Source organism: Megalops cyprinoides, chromosome 13 (genome assembly GCF_013368585.1).
Source record: "Megalops cyprinoides isolate fMegCyp1 chromosome 13, fMegCyp1.pri, whole genome shotgun sequence".
NCBI lineage: Eukaryota > Metazoa > Chordata > Actinopteri > Elopiformes > Megalopidae > Megalops > Megalops cyprinoides.
The window spans coordinates 9,922,885-9,942,919 of NC_050595.1; the positions used below are offsets into that span (position 1 = coordinate 9,922,885).

Genomic DNA, 20,035 nt, shown 5'->3' on the forward strand with positions numbered 1-20,035 from the left:
CCTATTTTCATGTAAATTTATTCAGTGTGTTTGAGTCTTTGGCCACCTCGATCTTGTGAATGATGCCTGTTGGGCTATGAGATACATATGTGCCCTGGCTATTACTACTATAATTATCTTAACTTTATTAGGTTTTGAAAGCAGATGATGACAGTTACAGGGATAGAAATGGCACTCCCAACACATAGCAGTTTGTTTGAGCCATTCTTGGTTTACTTACAGCAGGCTGGAGTGGACACTGTCTGGTGATGGTACACTAACCTGCTTCTAGTAAGACCTGGAATTCCTCAAACTGCCAGGCATTGCGTGTGATATTTCCATACTTTGCAGTTACAAGGTGGCTGGTGTTTGTTGACTTGTTGTTTCCATGACAATGACCCTGGTGACTGTGGTATGACAGAGGCGGAATGTGGTGGAGGAGGCATATAATGAAGCGAAGAGGAGACAGGTGTGACTCGCACCGGCACATATTCCTGTGGGCCCTCCAGGGGGGGTTTGGGAGGTTTGAGGGGGGGCAGGAGAAATTGGACCAGCAGGGCGTCCCTAATCCAATTGACTCAGTGAAGATCGCCAGCCTGGATCGAGTAATTACTGTGTGTGCAACACACATACACACACAAACACAGGCTGGGCCACTTCCAATTTAATCTCAGGTCCAGTGAAGAGGACAAAACGGACAGATCAAGAACAAAAGAAAGAGAGAGGGGGTGTCCTTCTCAGTCTCCCCTATGTGTCACTCTTTGTCATCTGTCACTGGCAAGCATCCTGAAACTTCTGTCCCAATTACTAAAGTGGAGCTGGGCTTCGTTGGTACCTGGATTGGAGACCTCTCAGAAAAACCAGGTTGCTGCTGGAAGCGGCATTGTTGAGTGAGTAGAGGGCAGTCTTCCTGCTGTACGTAACAGAACGCTAATGCCCCACTGCAGTGATGGGAACGCTGCAAGAGATGTTGTCCTCCATGTGTGATGGTAAACTGGGGTTCTGACAGTAGTCACTAAAAAATCTCAGGGTTCTTATCAAAATGTGAGAGAGCTCCTCAGTGTTCTGGCTAAATTCCCAGTATGGCCTCACCTCTATCTGACCATCTAGTCAGCCCCCAGTCTGATGGGCTAAAGTAAATATATCCCTCTCCACCTCAACTGATGTATGGTGAGTTTTCTGGTGCAAAACAGCTGACACGGTGGATGGGTGCTACACCCTGTGGTTGAGCTGAGTCGCCATGAAGTTTTCTGAGACCCCTGAGAGGCACTTCACCAGTGCAATCCATTATTATTATCATTATTACAATTTCTGTCACTGTCCCCACCCCCCTCCCTAAGACAGGGTGAAATGCGTGGTTGGGTAGAACTCAGAGATTAGTAATGAGGAGAGCAAGTAAGATGTAGGAAGTAAAAATATATTTCAGATTTTGGAGTCTGGTGGAGAAAGACGTGGAGAGAGACAGTGGAAGAATTCTGGTTGCTAGTATTGGTCTTTTAGACACTTTCTCTCCCTCTTGCTGTCTCTGTGATCAACCACAGAAAGCTGTTTAAAGTTATTCAGCGACTGCACCTGGCATTTACCTGAGTGGTAGAGATAAAGTGCATCGCTATCGGGTGGCGATAAGTCCCAGCGGTGTCCAAGCTGGGAATTGATCCCAGAACCTTCAGCCACGACAATGGCAGCTCTGCCTGCTCTGAGCAGGTATTTCAGAGGGATATCCGGCTGCAAAATCTTTGGGACTGTGGCGCCTTTCTCTGACACAGAAGAAACTGGCTATTTATATGTGTTCTCTAGAAGTGCACTACTCATTTAACATCCATGACCCAGGCCAACAAGAGAGTGCCCCATTCCCAACATGGACGCTTGACTTGCCCGTTTCTTTCTCCGGCGGTGGATCCCTGTGGTTGTGCATTCATGTTCCACATAGTGGTCTTGAACATCGACAAACATTCATCTTTGGAAAAAGGAAACGATGGGTTGTATTTTTTTTTTTAATCAATAATATTGACCGGAGGCTGGGGAAATTCTCCTTTATGCGCGCCCACTTTCTGAACACTGCCTACAAACTACTCTCCAGATGAAAGGCAGATTGATGAAACAGTGATGACCGTTCCTTTCTTTTTGTCTTTTTTTTTCCATCCATACAGTTCCTTGGCAACAGACTGGCTTATTACGCATATTTCAGTCAGACGTTGACAAATCCTATCAAAGAGGCAAAAATGAACTGCACTTTTACAGCTATTTGCTTAGTTGTTAAGCAACAGGCAGAGCAACAACAACATAACTGAGATCTGAGTTATACCACAGGCCATAATCATGTTGGCTAAGCAATGTGGCTGAAGTGCTAAGGCAATAGCAGATTATGTTGATTCACAGTTGAACTGGAAGATTGGCCATTTATGTGACACCAGGCAATTTAATGAAGTCATACAATGACTTGTGCTTGTGCTTTACGTGATTTCTCAATGACGTGCAAGTGGCATTCAGGAACAGACAACCTCAATACCCAGAATTTTTTGAAGCTATAGAGGCAGGGATGTAATCTGCATGTCCTGAGCCATACTTCAACTTCCTTTTTTGTAGTTTCTCCTCCTCCTAATACCTTCTTCTCTTTTGCCTTTTTCCAAACATCCTAAATGAAGGACCACCCTCATCCGATCCTGTTTCATCAGAAGGGTTGAGAATTAATGTCGTCAAAGAGGGAGCGAGATGGGGGGAAGGGGGGCACTCAAACGCTCTGAAATAAGCGAGAGATTCTGATAAGAGGATGAGTATCTGTTGGGCTGTCGTCTCCTCATAATTCATCCCCGATTTATCTGTACATCTCCGCTTCTCTTTATGAAAGCGCTCCTCTCTCAACGAGTTGCACGAGGCTTTCACAGATAGGTTGGAAATTCTATTTCCACCCCCCCCCCCTCTCCACGGACTTAATATCTTTTAAATTCATGTGTGACTTATTAGGAATCAGCAAATGAGTGACAACAAGAGAGATAGAGATAGAGACAAACCAGAGAGAGATTGATAGAAATGGAGAGAGAGAGGGATGAGGAGAGAGAGATGGAGAGAGAGAGAGAGAGAGAGGGAGGGAGGGAGGGAGGGAGAGGAGGAGATAGAGGAGAGAGAGAACAAAGTTTCTCTTTCGAATACCTCCGCAACAAAAGTCATAATTCCGTTATTTGCGGAGTTCAGAGAAACGCTCCCCCGGATCAGCCGGTCTCGATTCGCTGAATGGCATGCTGCTGTAAAGGGGGCTTATCGCCCAGGGGAGCGGCACCGCTGCTCCCGGTCGGAAATCCATTCTCGGGGGAGTCTTATCTGCCTTGCCAACACCTCTCCAATCTAATCAGAGCGCGGAAAACGTACGTAACCACGGCAACCGCCCAGCTGACTGACTTGCCGCCTGGCTCGAGCTTGGCCCGTACCGGAGCCTCAGAGATCGCTTATTTGTTGTCGCCGTTCCGTAGAGAATCTATTTGATCGGTGACTTTACGCGCAGATGTCCTCAGGATTACAGCACGGGAAGAAAAGGGGCAATGCGTGTGTTTGTGCACCCTTTTGTGTGTGGCTAATGTCAGATAAATTTAGACCTCTCTATTAGCCCAGGTAAATATGGCTAAAGTCATTGCATGTATCTCTAAAACGGCACCTAAAATTCTACCCACAAAAACACCACTTGCACAACTTCTTCCTCTAGGTTTCCCATACAAAAATTGCATATTTAAAATATATTTTAGAGTATATAAATTTGTATCTCGGCCAATATATTTAAAACATGTAAATTATTGCTGCTTTGGTATGTTGCAATATGTTTCTCCTTTGCATTAATATATTTTACATGCATTTGTAATTTATTCTTGGGCTGAACAACATATTTCTCAGGATATTACAATTATATTTCATTTCCGTACAGGATGGTACCCTCCAATCACTTTCCTTCAGTTTAATTTTCAAGCACCTCGGCTTTGACAGTGTAAAAATAGAACATTAATCTAGTATTATATTATCATGTTTAATAGTGCCAGTAACTATTTTATGTGTCTTGATTGCTCTGGAGTCTGATGTTCACTTTAGAGCTGACAGTCTGATAGTCTCTTGGCCATCTGCTGCCTGCTGCTGCTTTTGACTAAAAAAGTACTGAAATCTCACAGTCAAAGGTGAAAGGTTAAATCTTTTTGCCTCCAAAGCTGTGATGTTGGATGGAAGCCATTATGCCCTTAATTTACATTTAAGCAACTGCAATTACCACAGTTCCAAAAGCAGTTCCAGTTTCAAAATTAGCAAGTCGCCAGTTTAATGAAAAAAAAAATCAAAGCTCACCATAAAATTATTTGCAACTAGAAACTGTGCATAAAAAAAATCCGGACAAACAAAATTACTTTTATGCATACATAGCTGATCAAGATCAAATGATAACATTTGGAACATGTGGAAATGAACTTTTTTTTTAAGTTTATTACATTTTGGCAAGAATTTAAACACATCTACTGTACACATATTCATCACACAAACACAAAGCTTATTTCACTGCCGTGCAGAGCTGCAGCTTCACAGCACTGACAGATCAAATTCAAATTCAAATCAAAGCTCTGACAGCACATCAAAATGGCAAAGAGTATATCAGCCCAACAATGGAAATCTTTCAAACCTCTGGTACTGACAATAGCGCAAAATACATAATGCAAGCAAACTGAAGGATTTTTTTTCTTTTTTCTTTGTCACTGTGGCATGACTGTCTCAGTCTGTTACTTAACAATGATTAATATGCTGGTGTTGTGCTTTTAAAATATACAGGTTTTATGTCTGCACTGCAAACCAATAATTACCCTCCACACCTTTAAGGATAGAGATGTAGCTAAAACATCTCTTTGATTTAGAGTGCAGCCATTGTGTTTTAAAAGGAACAAAAATGTGGGAGATTTGAGGATTTTACTTCAGTCAGTGAATGACAGAATGATGGGCAGAGACACACACGCGCGCATGCACAGACACACACACACACACACACACACACACACAAATGCACACACACGTCAGGACACCCAGATATATTAGATGGATGAGTGAATGGATGGACATATACGCAAAAGGACAGACAATGACAGAGAGATAGATGACAAACAAACAGATTGAGAAAGACAGAGGGACAAAGAACGCAAGATAGATGGAAAGATGGATGGCAAGGCCATGTCTCGATCTGAGGCGCAGGTTCAGTGTCAGACGCGCTCCACTTCACATCGAGAGCACAAGGAGGGCTCTGGCGCGACAGTGATGGATGGTACAAGTGACCCTCCCACAGAGGCATTGCGCGTCATGTCCGTATTCATAAAGGAAAGCCAGCCTAGCGCAGAGAAATAGCATGTAATATCTGTATTCATAATCAAAAGCCACTGTACCTCAGAGATACAGGGTGTTCCATCTGTATTCATAAAGAGCCACCCCCTTGGACCACCGCAAACCGTACCACAGCAATAACTCCCAGGAGGAGTTCTGTTAAAACCACATCTGCCTCCCAAAAGACGCTCAACAAAGTGGCTGATGTCTTTATTTCTTTGAGGGATCTTGAGATCTTTTTCTTTGCAGATATAATAGAATGTATTTTCCGTGGCTAGCAGGAGTAGGACGAATCAGAAACTCGGTGGGACGCGGTTGGTTTGTTTGGTCAGGTCCCTCTGGGGAGGCTTTTGTAGGAGCAGCCAACCTCCTCCTTTCCTGAGCTCCACTGTGAGAAGCTCTACACCACACTGTGCTTCATCTCACCTCCCTTCTCTGTCTCAGCAGGCCCGGGCGTGGTCTCCAGCGGATCTGCGGGCGTGTCTCTCCTCTCCTCCTCCATGGCTGACCCGTCTCTCTCATTCCCGAAAGAGACCTCTTTGCGCGGAGAGACCTCCACGCCCGCCTTTCCGGTGACCCTCCCGCCACCCTTCTTGCCCCCGTTGGCGGAAGGGGCGGGGTCTGGGGGGTCCCTCGCCACGCTGTAGCTGGCTTTGACGGCGCAGAGGGTGTGGCGCTGCGTCGCCCGGCCCTGGCAGCGGTAGAGCTCGCGGAAGGCCGAGCGGAACCGCTGCGACATCAGGTTGTACACCACAGGGTTGATGGCGCTGTTGGCGTAGATGCAGGTCCGGCAGAACAGGAGGAACCAGGCGTCCAGGTAGGGCGTGGCCACGAAGGAGTTAACCAGCACCAGTGTGCGGTAGGGCATCCACAGCAGAGCGAAGAGGACCACCACCACCGCCAGCATCTTCGTCACCTGAGAAGGAAGAGGAGGAGGAGGAGAGAGAGGAGAGTGAAGTGGGGGGGACTACCATGCATTACACAACCATCTTCACCAGAATCTCCACTTCACAGTAGAGGGAAGCGGAGGAAGAAGATTAAGACAATGTGTTACTTAGTTCTGCATGTTCTGTCTGACCTTTCACGCTTTCTGTCTGAAACCGATTATGTTGCTTTTCCTCAGCTTAACTTAAAAAAAAATGATAATATGGGTTATCGAGTTTTGCCAGGATTCTTTTCTAAGTTCTTTTCTAAGTAGGGGGTGCTGTGGCATCCTGCGTGTGAGACATTAAGAAACAACGATCGGCATCATGTGGCCCATGGCACTGTGACGACACTGACAGAACAGAAGGAAACTTTGCGGAGCCCCAGAGAGACAGTGAGAGAGAGAGAGAGCAAGAGACAGTGAGAGACAGAGAAAGAGAAAGAGAGACAAAGAGAGAGGGAGAGACAGAGAGAGCAAGAGGCAGTAAGAGAGAGAGATGGTGGGAGACAGAGAAAGAGAGAGAGACAGAGACAAAGAGAGAGAGGGAGAGGTTGAACGCAATCAAAACCAAACTCGTCCCTTTATTCAATGCCTTAATACCTTCCCACAATGGACCAGGTGTTGAGCTGCACTCCGTCTAACACACACACACACAGCACACACAAAATTATTGGTAGCCTAAACATGCTGCATGAATTTATTTATCTTTTTCAACCTACCTTTTGCCACTGAGTATTAACAGAGGAAAGGGAAAAGATTGCTGTTAAATGGCTGTCCGTAAAAATCTCTGCTCAGGCTGAAAGATGTGTAAGAATGAAGTGACAATGACCTTTTAGTAAAATGAGGAAATCACTGCAGAGCGCAAAATGTATAAACTGAACAAGGGGGAGGCAGGGAGGTGTGGTTTAATTAACGAGCAATGAGATAATTACACTGGGGCAGCAGTACGGCTCATTACCAAAGACGCTTATCAGCACACATGGATTTCAGAACAAATGATGCAGGCTGCTTTTGACGAGGGGTCTTTATCTGTGGATGTTGAAGAAGGGAAAGACGGAGCCTTGCTGTTTGCGTCCAAAGACAAACAGCAAAGACACAATATGGAGCTTTCAGCACACAAGTCCATGCACACAGATATACTGTGCAATCACTTCAAATAAATCAGCAGATTGCCACTGAGCCTAGAGGGTGTCCACTACCCTGTAATGGCCTCTTTGGGAGTGCTGAGGATTGCTTCACACTGATAAGGGCGAAAATGTGTGGTCAATAAAACAAAGCAGTGAGAACTGAGAAGCTACGGCTATAATAACCCACAGTATCAAAGCTCCAGTTAACGCTAAAGACCTACTCATGCAAATCAGCCGCTCGAATGTAATCGTCTTAAACCTTCAAGACCTACCGAGTCACTCTAGCGCTGCTCAAAGACAGACTTACTGAGGTCTTTCAGATGAGCCTCGACGTAGCCACACAGACAGAGTCACACACACACACACACACACACACAGTCAGGAGCCTTTCAGACCTGCCTCTACCTAACTGCACACGCCTTTCAGAGCTGCTTCCACACACACACACACACACACACACTCAGAAGCCTTTCAGAGCTGCTTCCACAACACCACACACACACACTTACCTAGCCACCTTTCAGACCTGCTTCTGTATAACTGCACAGAGACACGCACACACACTCTTCCCTCCCTTCATGGCACCTCACAATGCCGACAGTATCTGCGTGTCCAAAACCATAATAAACCATAATGTAACAGTCCAGGAGAAGGTCACAGGATGGTGTTGGCTGCTGGAATCACAGCAACCTCTGTGAGCTACACAGGCACAGGTATAAAGTTGCATATGCAATACACTAAACAGAGCTTCCAATCTGGAAATCACAGCTCTGGTCTCTGCTGGATGGTTGCCTCACACATACATCAACAGCATCGTGGCAGAGAACGCCAGTCTGCTCCTAAACAATGAAACCGTGACTACGCGCAAATCGTGCGTTGATAAACCCAGGACGTTTTTTTCCAACACGATTCTTTGTGTATTTAAGTGATCAAAGAGCTATTTTTCCTGTTTTCTGCATGGTTTTCTGCATTCACTCTGACTGGCACGGCAGTAAGGCTGGCTATCTCTGCTGGGGGGGGGGGGGCGGGGGTGGCAGGGATAAAGACTTACAGGGTTCAGCTCAGAACACACAGTCGTGCATGTAGGGACACGATACATATCAGTAAATATAACAAATCAAATGGGTATCTGGCTGGCATTATCTTTTAAGGATCTGGGCTTGTAGCCAGAAGGTTGAATATGTGATTCCTTTGCAAGCTGTTGTCCCCTTGAGCAAGGTACTAAACTGTAATGTCCCCAGTAATTTCTTATTTAAACAGACAACATGTACAATACATGCATGTCTGTATGTATGTATGTAGGTATGCATATAACCTGTAAAAAGGGAAACTATCAAGCAAAAAAACGCAGTTGGGGATAACCAATCACATCTGTGGAAATATACAGTGATTGAATCATACAAAAGGAATGCTGTCACAGTGCTGGTCTTTAGGTTGCTAATACTGGCATGGGAATATAACTTGCCATAACATTTATAAATTTCCTGTCAGTACACAGTAGGCTGGAGGAATGCATCTCCTCATTGTTAACCAAATGTCATCTTGCCAGATAATGAGAAATCGTGTCTTTGTTCTCCAAACTGTGGAATTTGCATGTTCCTCCCCCCTAGGGCTAATTAGGGTCTCTGAATGAATCCCTGTGAACGTACTGTGTCTGTGTGTGTGTGTGTGTATGTGTGTTAGTGTGTGCCCTGCAGTGGACTGATGTGCCATTCAGGGTGTGGTCCTGCCTTGTGACCTTTGCTTACTAGCTTTAGTTCCAGGTCACCACCGCCCTCTGCAGGATGAAATTGTGACTGAAAATCAATGTATAGCGAGGTGAAGGTGGCTTTTGATATAACCTGATGCTATTGGCACTGACTCTACCACTAACTAATATCTACACTCAGGAGCATGCAGGGATCTTCTACCATGAAAATTCAGCACATTTTGTCAGTCTGGCTACCGTTATTTAACTCAGATGACCCTGGTCAATAACAATATGGTGTCCATGGGTATGGCCATGTCTCAGAGCCAAGAGTTTCACAACACAAGCTCTGAAGTGTACAGTGACATGTTGCTGAACACCATCTGAAAACAATGTTGGCTTGGTGATTACTCTTAGCATGTAGCTAGAAGTGAAGCAATATAAAAGACGTGCCTGCAAGAGGATGGGACCCGATTTCTGACTCACCTGTTTCCTAGACGTCACTGATGCACAGACTTGTCTCCAGAAAAACACTTGTTTCTGACACACACACTTGTTGCCTGGAGTACACTTGTTTCTGACACACACACTTGTTGCCTGGAGGACACTTGTTTCTGAGAAATTCACCTGTTTTCCAGAAGGACAGCTCTTTTCGACACGTGCACCTGTTTGACACTTTTTTTCTGATGCATGCATCTATTTGCTTGAAAACACCTGTTTCTGACACAGGCACCTGTTTCTTCGAGGGCAGCTGTTTTTGACACGTGTACCTGTTTCCTGAAGGTAACTTTTTTCTGACACACACACCTGTTTTCTGGAGGACAGTGCGCTCCTGGGACGTCCCTGCCGGCCGCCCTTGGCCCCGCCCTCGGGCGTCTCCTTGCAGCTGCGGTGCAGCGTGGTGGCAGTAGCGGCATCTGCCGGCTGCGGCAGGGGGCTGAGGTACAGGATGCGGGCGATGAGGGCATACAGCACGATGGCCAGGAGCAGGGGCAGGACGTAGAAGATGGTGAAGTCGATGAGGTAGATGGGGAGGTAGAGGTCGCGGGACACCTTGTAGCCACACTGCACCCGCTGGTCCGGATTCACCTGGATGTCCACCAGGAAGAACCACAGCATGCAGTAGATGCAGGTGAGCACCCACACCCCCGCGATGATGCGCTGAGCCCGGGACACCGTGCACACGGTCTGAGCCCTCATTGGGTGACAGATGGCAATGTACCTTTAATAGAGCACAAAACAACTCAACATAAACAATGTGCCTAGGACAAAACAGAAAAAAATGACTCATCGTTGACTACAAAGACAACTACAGATAAACAAAAGGGCCGAGATAAAATGAATTCGGGACTAGAGACATACTTGCCCACATGACGCTCAAATGCTAAAAGACTATTTAAAACATGGTCCTGAAGGGGATTAAAACCTAACTAACCTGTTGCAGCAAGCTTGTGGGCTCGTTAGGTATTGTTAACTGTGAGCCTTGGCTAGCAGAATTGCGTCAGGCCATTTAACAACCTTTAATGGGGTGGACCTGATCTAGCACCTCTATATCTATGGAAGGGAGCTCACCTCTCCACAGTGAAGGCTGTGATGGAGCAGGAGGACACGTTGATGCCCAGGTACTGGAAGTAGGTGATGCCCAAGCAGCCGGCGTGCCCGTACACCCAGGTGCCCATCAGGCTGTCGGACACGTTGGGCAGTCCGGCGGCCACCAGGACGATGAGGTCGGCGACCGCCAGGCTCACCAGGTAGCAGTTGGTGGGTGTGCGCATGTGGCGTGCGGTCAGGACCACCAGGACCACCATGACGTTTCCCACGATGCCCACTCCGCACACCAGCAGCACCAGGAACACTGACACGGTCTTATACTGGAGGGACTGCGAGACCGCGTCCACGGCGCTGACGAGGGAGATGTTGGTCGGGACGTCTGATCTGGAGCTTACGTTCTCCATCACCATTTTGTGCGTACGTGAGCCTGTGTTACTCTGTCGCTTTATCTCACGTAATCTCCTTCGCTGTTCCTGTTTGAGATTATATTGATAGATGTCTTGGTAGGTGATATGTGTGTGTAGACCTCTGCTCTACCGTGCCCTTTGGGACAATAAAATTGGGTGTAATTGTGCTTTGCTGGATCAAGGGTTACAGTTGAGTGTTCTCTTTCAGAGTGTCCCTTTCCTCCTGTAAATAATCAGCGGTGTCTCTCTGATAATGCACCTGTGAGAAAAAAAGAAAAGAGATTAAAAAGGTTAATGGGAAGGCTGGCATCATAAAGCAGTTGGTAAATGGATCCGCCCATGATGTAGCCGGGATGATTAATTTGACGCGTGGTTATCGCAACTGGGGCTCCCCAGATAAGTGTTGTTTGCCCCACGACGCACCACCCCAGCAGTTGCCTTTGTGCGCGGGCCACCCGCCTGTCACCGTAGAAACGGAAGCTGACATCTACCCTTTGCATCTTTCTCCCCCTCGCTCTCCTCGCCCATATCTGTAGGCAACACCTGGCAGGTGCACAGTCACTGTCATGTTGCTGCTGGGACGTTAACCAGGAAGACAACCACCGAGCGTTTAGACCAATTTATTCAAATCTGACATTTCACTCATCGGATGAGAGCGACTGTGTTCTCACATGTGGTATAAACCACTACTACTCTCTGTAAAACATATCATTTCACAGTGTTCTGAAAGTCATTGTTTTTCCCCGATATTTTTAAATACCTTTACTGCAACTGGCAGAAAACACAAAAAATGAAAAACAAACAAATCTGCAAAACATGATAATTCTTTCCAATTTTCATAAATGTTGATGCTTACAATTAAATATTTCTAAATTTTGTACATTGATGTAAAAAATCAAAATAGCACAGAAGTTGAAATTCAGAACACTGTGCTGCATTCACCTTCGGTTATCATCCAGAGCCCTGCGGCTGCATCTCAGCTCCACTGCCCTCATCCCAAAACAAACGAGCTCTCTCGCTTTAATGTTTGTGTGTTGTTTTTGGAGTGATCCCAGGGTTAATTACTTCAATGTGTCATATGTTAAATCTTATCATGAAGTGGACACCCAGGAGTTGTAGCCTGGCCAAAATCTCTGTTTCCACCGATGGGGTTTCCAGATCTATCTCAGGTTTATTAGTCGGACAGTATGCCTTATGATTGGAAAAGGGAGCCACACATCTGTGACTTTTTCCGCCATCTCTTTCCCTTGGAAATGAGATTGTCTCTTTTCCAGAGAGCCCCCTCTGGTAAATTGAGGTGAAAACAGTACGGAAAGTCATTTTAACTCAAGCCCGCTACACAACCTGGGCTTGCCCTGGCTAAATTTCGCACCATGTTATGATAACATTGCTCTGACGCTGCAGCAACGTATTAAAATATGTGGAGTGTAGAATGAAACTTGTGAGAGCTACATTTGCTGGCAGGGTTCACCACAGTTTGTCAGTGTAAATCCCAGGGTGAAAGACATTTCAGTGATTAACCCAGGGTGAAGAGAACTTCAGTGATTATCCCAGGGTGAAAACTACTTCACTAAATACCTCGGGGTGAAAAGGACTCTGGGCAATTATTCCAGCTTGCAGGGGTAATTTGGTGACTGTTCCAAGGTGAAGAGCAGTTCAATGAATATACCCAGTGGAGGCTACCTCAGTCATTATCCCAGGGTGAAGAGTAGTTTAATGATTATTCCAGGGTGAACAGCACTTTGGTGATTATGCCGGCGGGGAATGGGAGGGTAGTTCTTCAGTATTGAACCCAGGGTGAAGAGTAATTCAGTAACTATCCCAGGGTTGAAGTACTTCAAGGGAAGGATACTTTGGTGCTGATCTCTGGATGAAAGGCACTATAGCTAAACAGTTAACTTTGATACTTTTTGTCATTTTTACTGACATCCAAAGGATTTTGCTGTAATCTGTCTTATTCCCCCAAAAACAGTCATTTTCCAACTAAGGAAGTAGATAGCTACATGGCAAGGCATGGGCACATTTGATCCACACTTGACTAGCTATTATTATTCATACAGTAAGATCTGAACATGGTTAACCCTACTGTGATAATCATAACACAATGAACCCAAACGATTTCCATTAATGTTCTCTGTTCCTCTTAGATTGGATGGATAAGGCTCCATTTTCAAGTGACATGTCACTGTTCTGTCTCTGGAAATAAGGTAGCAGGTGGTGTATATTGTGAATTTGACAGTGTTTTCTCAGATTTAAGAGCAAGGAAGGGTAGAAAGGGGAGCGAATAACTGGGGTGATGTGCTTTAACAGGAGGACTAAAATATAGAGGAGAATAGCTCTGCGGTCATTTAAGTGCATTTAAGGTTCAACATTGTGTAGAGGTCAATTTCGTTTAGATATCATTAGTATGTGGAGATGTATGAATTGACATTTATGTTTTTAAACATCAGCTTCCATAAAATGTGTCTTAGTATGGGGGAATCTAGAAGCGCAAAGAGAACTCCGTGCTCGCCGAGAGAATATTTATTGCTGCTAGAGCCCCCTCGCTGTCGCGCGATGGCGAAATTGATTACGACCTGGTTAATGATGATGAAGCACCATGAGGAGACATGTGTAGTCTTTGATATGAGGCTGTCGCTCAGTCTGAGACTTTAAATTTCCTGACTGAGTTTATCACAGGCAGATAAAGAATAAGAGGATGTGTGTGTGTGTGTGCACGCGTGCGTACGTGCGTTTATTAAATAGACTAGGAACAACACTGATTTTGTCCAAAACCAGCACGTGCCGTTCCATTCATATTAATAGATTTATCATAAATGAGCAACATATATACATTAACACAACCTGTTGCTCCACAGCCGGAATCCCTCTCTGACTAATAAAACATTATTACTGTCTCCAGTTTCCATGCCATTTTGAATAACAGATGATATGAAAACTCACGTATTTCATAACTATGCCTCGGTTTAAGGCGATGGTCACAGTATGTACAAAATTAACCACAAATTGTAACCAATAGCATACTCAGTCCTTTACAGTTTCAGTCTTTTCCCCCAAGTAGCCCACTATAAATAAATTTGTGAATTATTGATTTCAGTTTATTTTATAACATATCCATCTACAATGTAATCATCCCACAATTAGTAATAGCTCCATGTATCTACTTTCTTCATTTAATTGAACACAAAAATGTCATACCTAATCAAAACTGGTTTATTTTATTATTATTCAGACAAACCCGTGACTTGGGTATTTTCTCTGGCTACAAACTTAAAGTAGTCGAGAAAGAAATGTTACCTACCCAATGTCCATCCTGGTTTGGTGAAAGGCAGACAGTCGCTGATTAAATGATACCGCTTGCTGTTTCGCCTCCTTGAGTTTCCCTTTGCGCTCCAAGTCATCTGAAGTATATTATGCCATGCTTCTGGTGATGCTAAATTCTGGTGCACAAGGCGCGCGTTTTACACCTGCAGATCAAGCGCAATATCCAAAAAGCCTGATCGCGCCAGCTTACTTAGTGCGTCTGTGTCTTGTCGCCCTCGCCTCTGCTGTGTCGCTTCTCCGCTGCTGACATCAGGCTTCTGCAAACAGGTATCGGTATGTGTTTGCGCTGGAAACACGTGGAGATTGCACCTTTTCCAATATTCCATGTGTTTGCATTTTTGGTCCAAATCACTGGAATCATCTTACCTAAGACGTTAGGTTATCGCGTGCATTGATTGTTCCTAGCCTACATACTTACACACGAGGATATTCTACTTTATTTTGATTTATCAAAAATAAAACGTTTCTGTTCGAACGCGCTTTCTTTCATATTGGAGCGAATCCATGTAATACGGATAATACAGCCCGTCCTGACAAATCTCATGCATTTCAAAATAAAAAGTCAAAACTAATATTTCTTTTTTTCCAGTGGAAAAACTAGGCAGCTGATATTAGTGGTGGATTTATTCGATTTAGTCGTTCAGCAATAATTTGCAGTAGCCAACCGTCTTTGAATTTCAACACGGGCAACAACATGCAAATTAGGGTAACGTCAACATCATCTCCGACTTTTCCACATACAACCAGGTCCTTTTCAAACCGTCAGTTGCTTGACTGTCCTGGGTGCCCTATGAGAGAAGGAGGGAGGGAGGGAGAGGCAGGTGAGAAACTTGTTGAAGAGACGTTGTAAAATAATAGTTAATATTAATAGGTCATATTAAAGGTTTTAACCCCAACAGGAGGAATTCAGACCATTGCTCCTTTATTAGGTCCGGCCTGATAACACATCTTAGGTGATTAACTGTAAGGTCACTGGTTAACCATATAGCTTCATTACATCGGCGAACGTGTTTACTCTTTAATGTTTTTCAGGTCGAAGTAGCAGTTCACGTTAAGTAATGGAATATGACAAGGCAAAATATGTGGATTTCGTAGGAGGGACAATGGTACAATCTACTGCAGGACGAATTGGCGCCTGATGACCATCGGCCCTGTTTTGTCTATTTTTTATCCCCACCTAGCGGTAGGCATTGGTTGTAGAATTATACACGAACTCACATTCAAAGTGGTATGAGGTATCTCGTGTAGGCTCCCTTGGAGTTTTAAGTACATGCGCATGCAATTTGCATTTAATGCTCCAAGACCTCAAGAGGCCTTTTAAACCCGAGGTTAGAATGAGGCTTCAGATTCCGCAAATGAAAGGTAAAGTGTGAAAGCGTGAGTTTGCACAACGGGAACTATGGCACATGAGACACAGTAATTAATCTCTATTTCTACAAAAATCCTATGAACTTTTCATCTGACTTTTCGTCTTTTCATCTCATGTTCTACTTGAACTTGTTTATTATTCGGAAACTACTACAGCTACTGCTCTCAACATCAGTAAACATCAACATCCGGTTGCTATTTATTCTTTTGTCTTCAGTTCAGGTGATCGAATTTTCGTTTCCAAGGACCACACTTTCAATGCAGAGTGTAGAAGGAGCCACCCATCTTTGTGTAGTACAGCATCTTTGCTAGCCTACAGAGATACTGGCTCTGTCGTTTGTTGATGACGTAAAGGCAATGGCCGCTCTCACTGTGTAATGCAGAGTTTATGATTCTCTCCGGTAAAAGAAAATAACATCGATCGGATTGTTTATTGTAGTTTCTAAAAGTCAGAAGGGGAGAGACTGGGTAATTCTTAAAATCACGGCCCTGTTTCTAAAGACGCTCAGGCTGGAAAGGTAGCAGTTCAGTAGCTCGTCAAATGTGTATTAGCTCGCTAGCTAACCTGCTAACTAGCTACGCTCATTCTGGTGTTTAGGGTCCTCTGTATTATTGTTAGCTAATGAGGATAGAAGCATGGCGCCTGCTAGATCAGAATTTAAGGAATCGGCATTTGTATCTGAAATCTTGCTAACGATAAAGAAATGTTAGTTGACGCATGTTGTGAGGAGATACGGCATTTTCAGAAAGCAACTACGGCGCCGGTGGCGTGGTGTTGGATTGCAAGCGTAGTGTTTGGGCCTGCTAGCGCTAGCTATCCCGACATAGTAAGACGGCTTCCGTTACGTTTGCAGCTAGCTAGCTGAATGTTAGCCGATCGATTAGCCAGTGGCTACTGAACAGAACAAACAATCTGATTGAGCAAACAAAGCGCGTGGAGTTGTTAATTTAGCTAAGAAATACTGCAACGTAGTTTTATTAGCAGAAGTCGCTAGACAATACGAAGTGGGAACATGTGCCTTCTTATTTAACGAGCTTGCTGAATAAGTTAGCTAATCAGTTAGCAACCTACAGTATATCTAATAAATACGTGATCCCGGGGTAGCTAGTTTGTATAGATTAATGATGTTGAGTCGTGTTGATTCGTTTTATTTTTTTTCACTTGTCACATGAAATCGTATAAAAAGGGGAAAATAGACTACGACGTGTCATAGAGAACAAAGGCAGTGTTTTTCGGTTTAATTTTTTTATTTGTAGATTGTAGATTGACCACTGTAATCAAAATAGCTAGCGTACATCTTTCGTTTTCTCACTTTAGTGTACATTAGCGGTAGCAGGTTGTATACAACAGTCCTGTGTCTTCTGTTCAGTGTCTGTAGAAGTCCCGGAACATTACCAGTCCATAGCTACAGCTTTATTTAATTCTTTTTGCAAACGCAGTTTATGGATCTTCGACTGTAGGCGAGGTCATACTATGCCAGCCCTGATGTCGTACAGAGTTTGATATGGTGGCATGTTGTTGCACTGGCTGAAATTTCTAACGCCACGATTTTGCACGTTTGGTGTTCCCTGCAAAATGAGGATATTGAAAAGCGGAGGTCTTAATTTTGGGATTGTTCTTATTCAGTCCTTTTGCATTTTGCCACAGATTCAGTGTGTCTTGATAGTTAGTGTTTTAGTGTGTAGTGATGGTATTAATGGCAGTTCTGTGTCTGCAGAATCATCCATAATGGACACTCCTGAGAGCCCCACCCAGTCCCCGCAGTCCCCTGAGGAAGAGGAGAAAGGCTACTCGGATAGCGAGCTCCTGAATGAGGAAGAGCAGGAGGGAGAGGAAGAGGACGAGATGGGCGGGGCCTCCGAGCTGGATGAAGAGGACGAGGAAGATGGCGGGGATCTGGACCAGGAGGAGGGATCACACCTGAACATCTCTGACCAGGAGGAGGAGGAGGAGAGAGGGGAGCTGAATGGCGAGGGGGACCCCTATGAGCAGGAGGAGCAGGCGGGGGAGAGGGAAGCGAGTGAGTTCCTGGAGGAAGAGGAGGCTGGGGATAGGATCAGCCAGGGCCCCAAGTCTCCTGACTCCGAGCCTGAACAGGAGAAGCTGCTCCTCGGAACTGAGGAAGAGGACGATGACGATGCCGGGACGAAGACAGCGCTAGCAGCAGTCACAGGCGGGGAAGAAGAGGAGGAAGAGGAGGAGGAGATGGTTGTCCAGAGAAGGGTGGTGAGCGAGCTGAAGGACGAGTCGCCGTCCGTCTCCAGAGAGCTGGATGAGCACGAGCTGGACTATGACGAGGAGGTGCCGGAGGAGGCCAGCGGGCCTGCCCCTGAGTACGAGGAGGCAGGGAGGGGACCTGGCGACGAGGGGGAGGAGGATGATGAGGAAGAGGAGGACAAGGGGAAGAAGAGCGCGGTCTCACCCCCTCAGGGGTCCCAGCCCAAGAAACCAGAGGAGCCCCGGCCCCCAGAGAGAGGCCGACGGGAATCATTCCGTGACAAGAAGAAAGATGAGGATGATGGAGAGATTGATGAGGGCGAGATTGATGTGAGTAGCTCCGGGAATCCCTGTCAAAAAGTGTGCTGTGATTGCGGCGGGAAAAGGTCACTTTTTTAGCCTTGCATTGTCTACCTGACCACCTGCTGTGGTCAGACCACAAAAACACAGCCTATCTCTTATACTCATTTCACTTTAGAGCTGGAACTACAGCTGAAAAGGGGTATGGTTCTACATTTGAAAATGAACCAGACTGATTCTAATGCTGCATTGAAAAGGGGATATAATGATCTCACCTTGTTCTAGTTTTATAGTGAAAAATGGTGGAATGAGTCAGACTGGTGCTGAATCTTAAGTGGAAAAGGGGTATAATATGTCACTCTTCGTATGTTCAAGTCAGCTGACACGCTTTAAGCCTGTAATTGTCACTAATGTCCTCTCCGTTGTTAAATTCTTGGATAGTCTGAGATGTCTGTTTTTGCAAGATTGATGAATTGATATGACTCACCTTCCTGTGATGTGATATGCACCTTCTGGCATTCTGAGAACTAGTCCTGTTTCACACATACAACCATGGCTGTCTATGGCTGTTCTTTTAAACAGTTTTTTTTTCCCACGACCAAGTGAAGTATCGTAAACATCATCATTGAACACAATCAGAATATTTAAGAAAAAAAAAGAAATGATACACTGAAGAACAGCATCTGTATGATGACAGCAAGAGAGAGAGGTCCCTCCACATTGGCTAGTTAACAGATTTCAGTTTGATTCATTAAGTATAGCATTTTGCATGCTTATAACCAGTAGCCTCAATTTATTAAAAAAATTGCAAGTTTTCATTATTTTTGCATTTTAAGTAGTTTCAGCAATATGTAATTTTTTTGCATTGTACTGGCTTTTTTTCCTTGCTTCGTGATTAATCATTTAGTTTCGGCACCTGGCAAACTTATTCTGCAAGTTGTTTACATTCGTGAAACATTATTTGAATAATCTCTTTTAAATGGCACCAGCCGTCTTTCAGTCAGCTCAATCCAAACAACTCAGCCAACAAAGTGATATAATGATACGTTGTGTACACTGTAATGCCCTTAAAGAGATATCAGGACTTGAAGATGATATACTGTCAGTATAGATCCTTCATGCTTCTGTCTCTTACATGAAGAAATTATTGATTTAAGGAAATGAGTACATATTTTGTCAGTTTTCTCTTCCACAAGTGATTAGTTTTTCCCTGGAGTTCTCAGTAAGCATACTGCCAAAATCGGAAATCCTGGCATATGGTCCACCAATCATAGCAGACAGCGTCCTGTCCCTTGATTTTATGTCCCTGGAGTTTCCCTCCTAGAGGGAGATGGATAATTACAAAAACCAGATGGAGGTGACGGAATGGTGTCGCAAAATGCTTCTTCAATAAACTCCTGAAACTGAACTTGAAAGAGTGGGCTGGCAAGAGCAAACAGAGGATTGTATATGTATGTAGCATATGGTGTGCATGATCTATAAGAATCGCATCAATCCAGGACTACTCGATGCTTAAAAGCAGGCGATTTTTGAAAGCGGAGTCTCAAAAGAAAGGATAAAATCGCAATTTATGTCTGACAGTATTTTTCTAAAACGTTATTGGGGAAAGTCCTTAGATGTTTCAGACAAGCTTTTGAATGTAGAGTTTGCACGCAAACCTTTGCGAAGAAAAAATATATCATTCATATGAATGATTTGAAGGTCGCTGTATTTTAGAATAGTGACGTTCAGACTACCACAGCTGTCATGCCATTCTGCATTAAATGTCCTTAACTAAACTTAATTAAATAGTTCCACTCTCATGAACCTTTAAGT

The 20,035-nt window shown here is 44.7% G+C and overlaps 2 protein-coding genes across 2 annotated transcripts in view; one reads left to right on the forward strand and one right to left on the reverse strand.

Annotated features, from left to right (window-relative positions):
• Positions 1-5,713: 5,713 nt before the first annotated feature.
• Positions 5,714-11,013, reverse strand: trhr2 (thyrotropin releasing hormone receptor 2). Its single transcript, XM_036544232.1, has 3 exons — positions 10,625-11,013; positions 9,860-10,274; positions 5,714-6,229 (listed from the first exon to the last, which is right to left on the reverse strand). Exons 1-3 carry the CDS (start codon positions 11,011-11,013, stop codon positions 5,714-5,716), a joined length of 1,320 nt encoding a protein of 439 aa, XP_036400125.1.
• A 5,015-nt stretch (positions 11,014-16,028) lies between these two features.
• Positions 16,029-20,035, forward strand: part of zc3h18 (zinc finger CCCH-type containing 18) — a 35,818-nt gene continuing 31,811 nt past the window's right edge. The window contains exons 1-2 of the mRNA XM_036544442.1: positions 16,029-16,103; positions 17,421-18,250. Coding sequence (XP_036400335.1) covers positions 16,091-16,103; positions 17,421-18,250 — 843 coding nt within the window. The 5' untranslated portion in view covers positions 16,029-16,090. The remainder of the gene's footprint in view (positions 16,104-17,420; positions 18,251-20,035) is intronic.

Excerpts from the sequence above, each read along its gene's own strand:
- trhr2 (XM_036544232.1), bottom strand. The coding sequence starts at position 11,013 with ATGGTGATGGAGAACGTAAGCTCCAGATCAGACGTCCCGACCAACATC. Across the intron at positions 10,275-10,624 it reads ACAGCCTTCACTGTGGAGAG|GTACATTGCCATCTGTCACC; the intron begins GTGAGCTCCCTT and ends GCTCTATTAAAG. Across the intron at positions 6,230-9,859 it reads CACTGTCCTCCAGAAAACAG|GTGACGAAGATGCTGGCGGT; the intron begins GTGTGTGTGTCA and ends CTTCCTTCTCAG.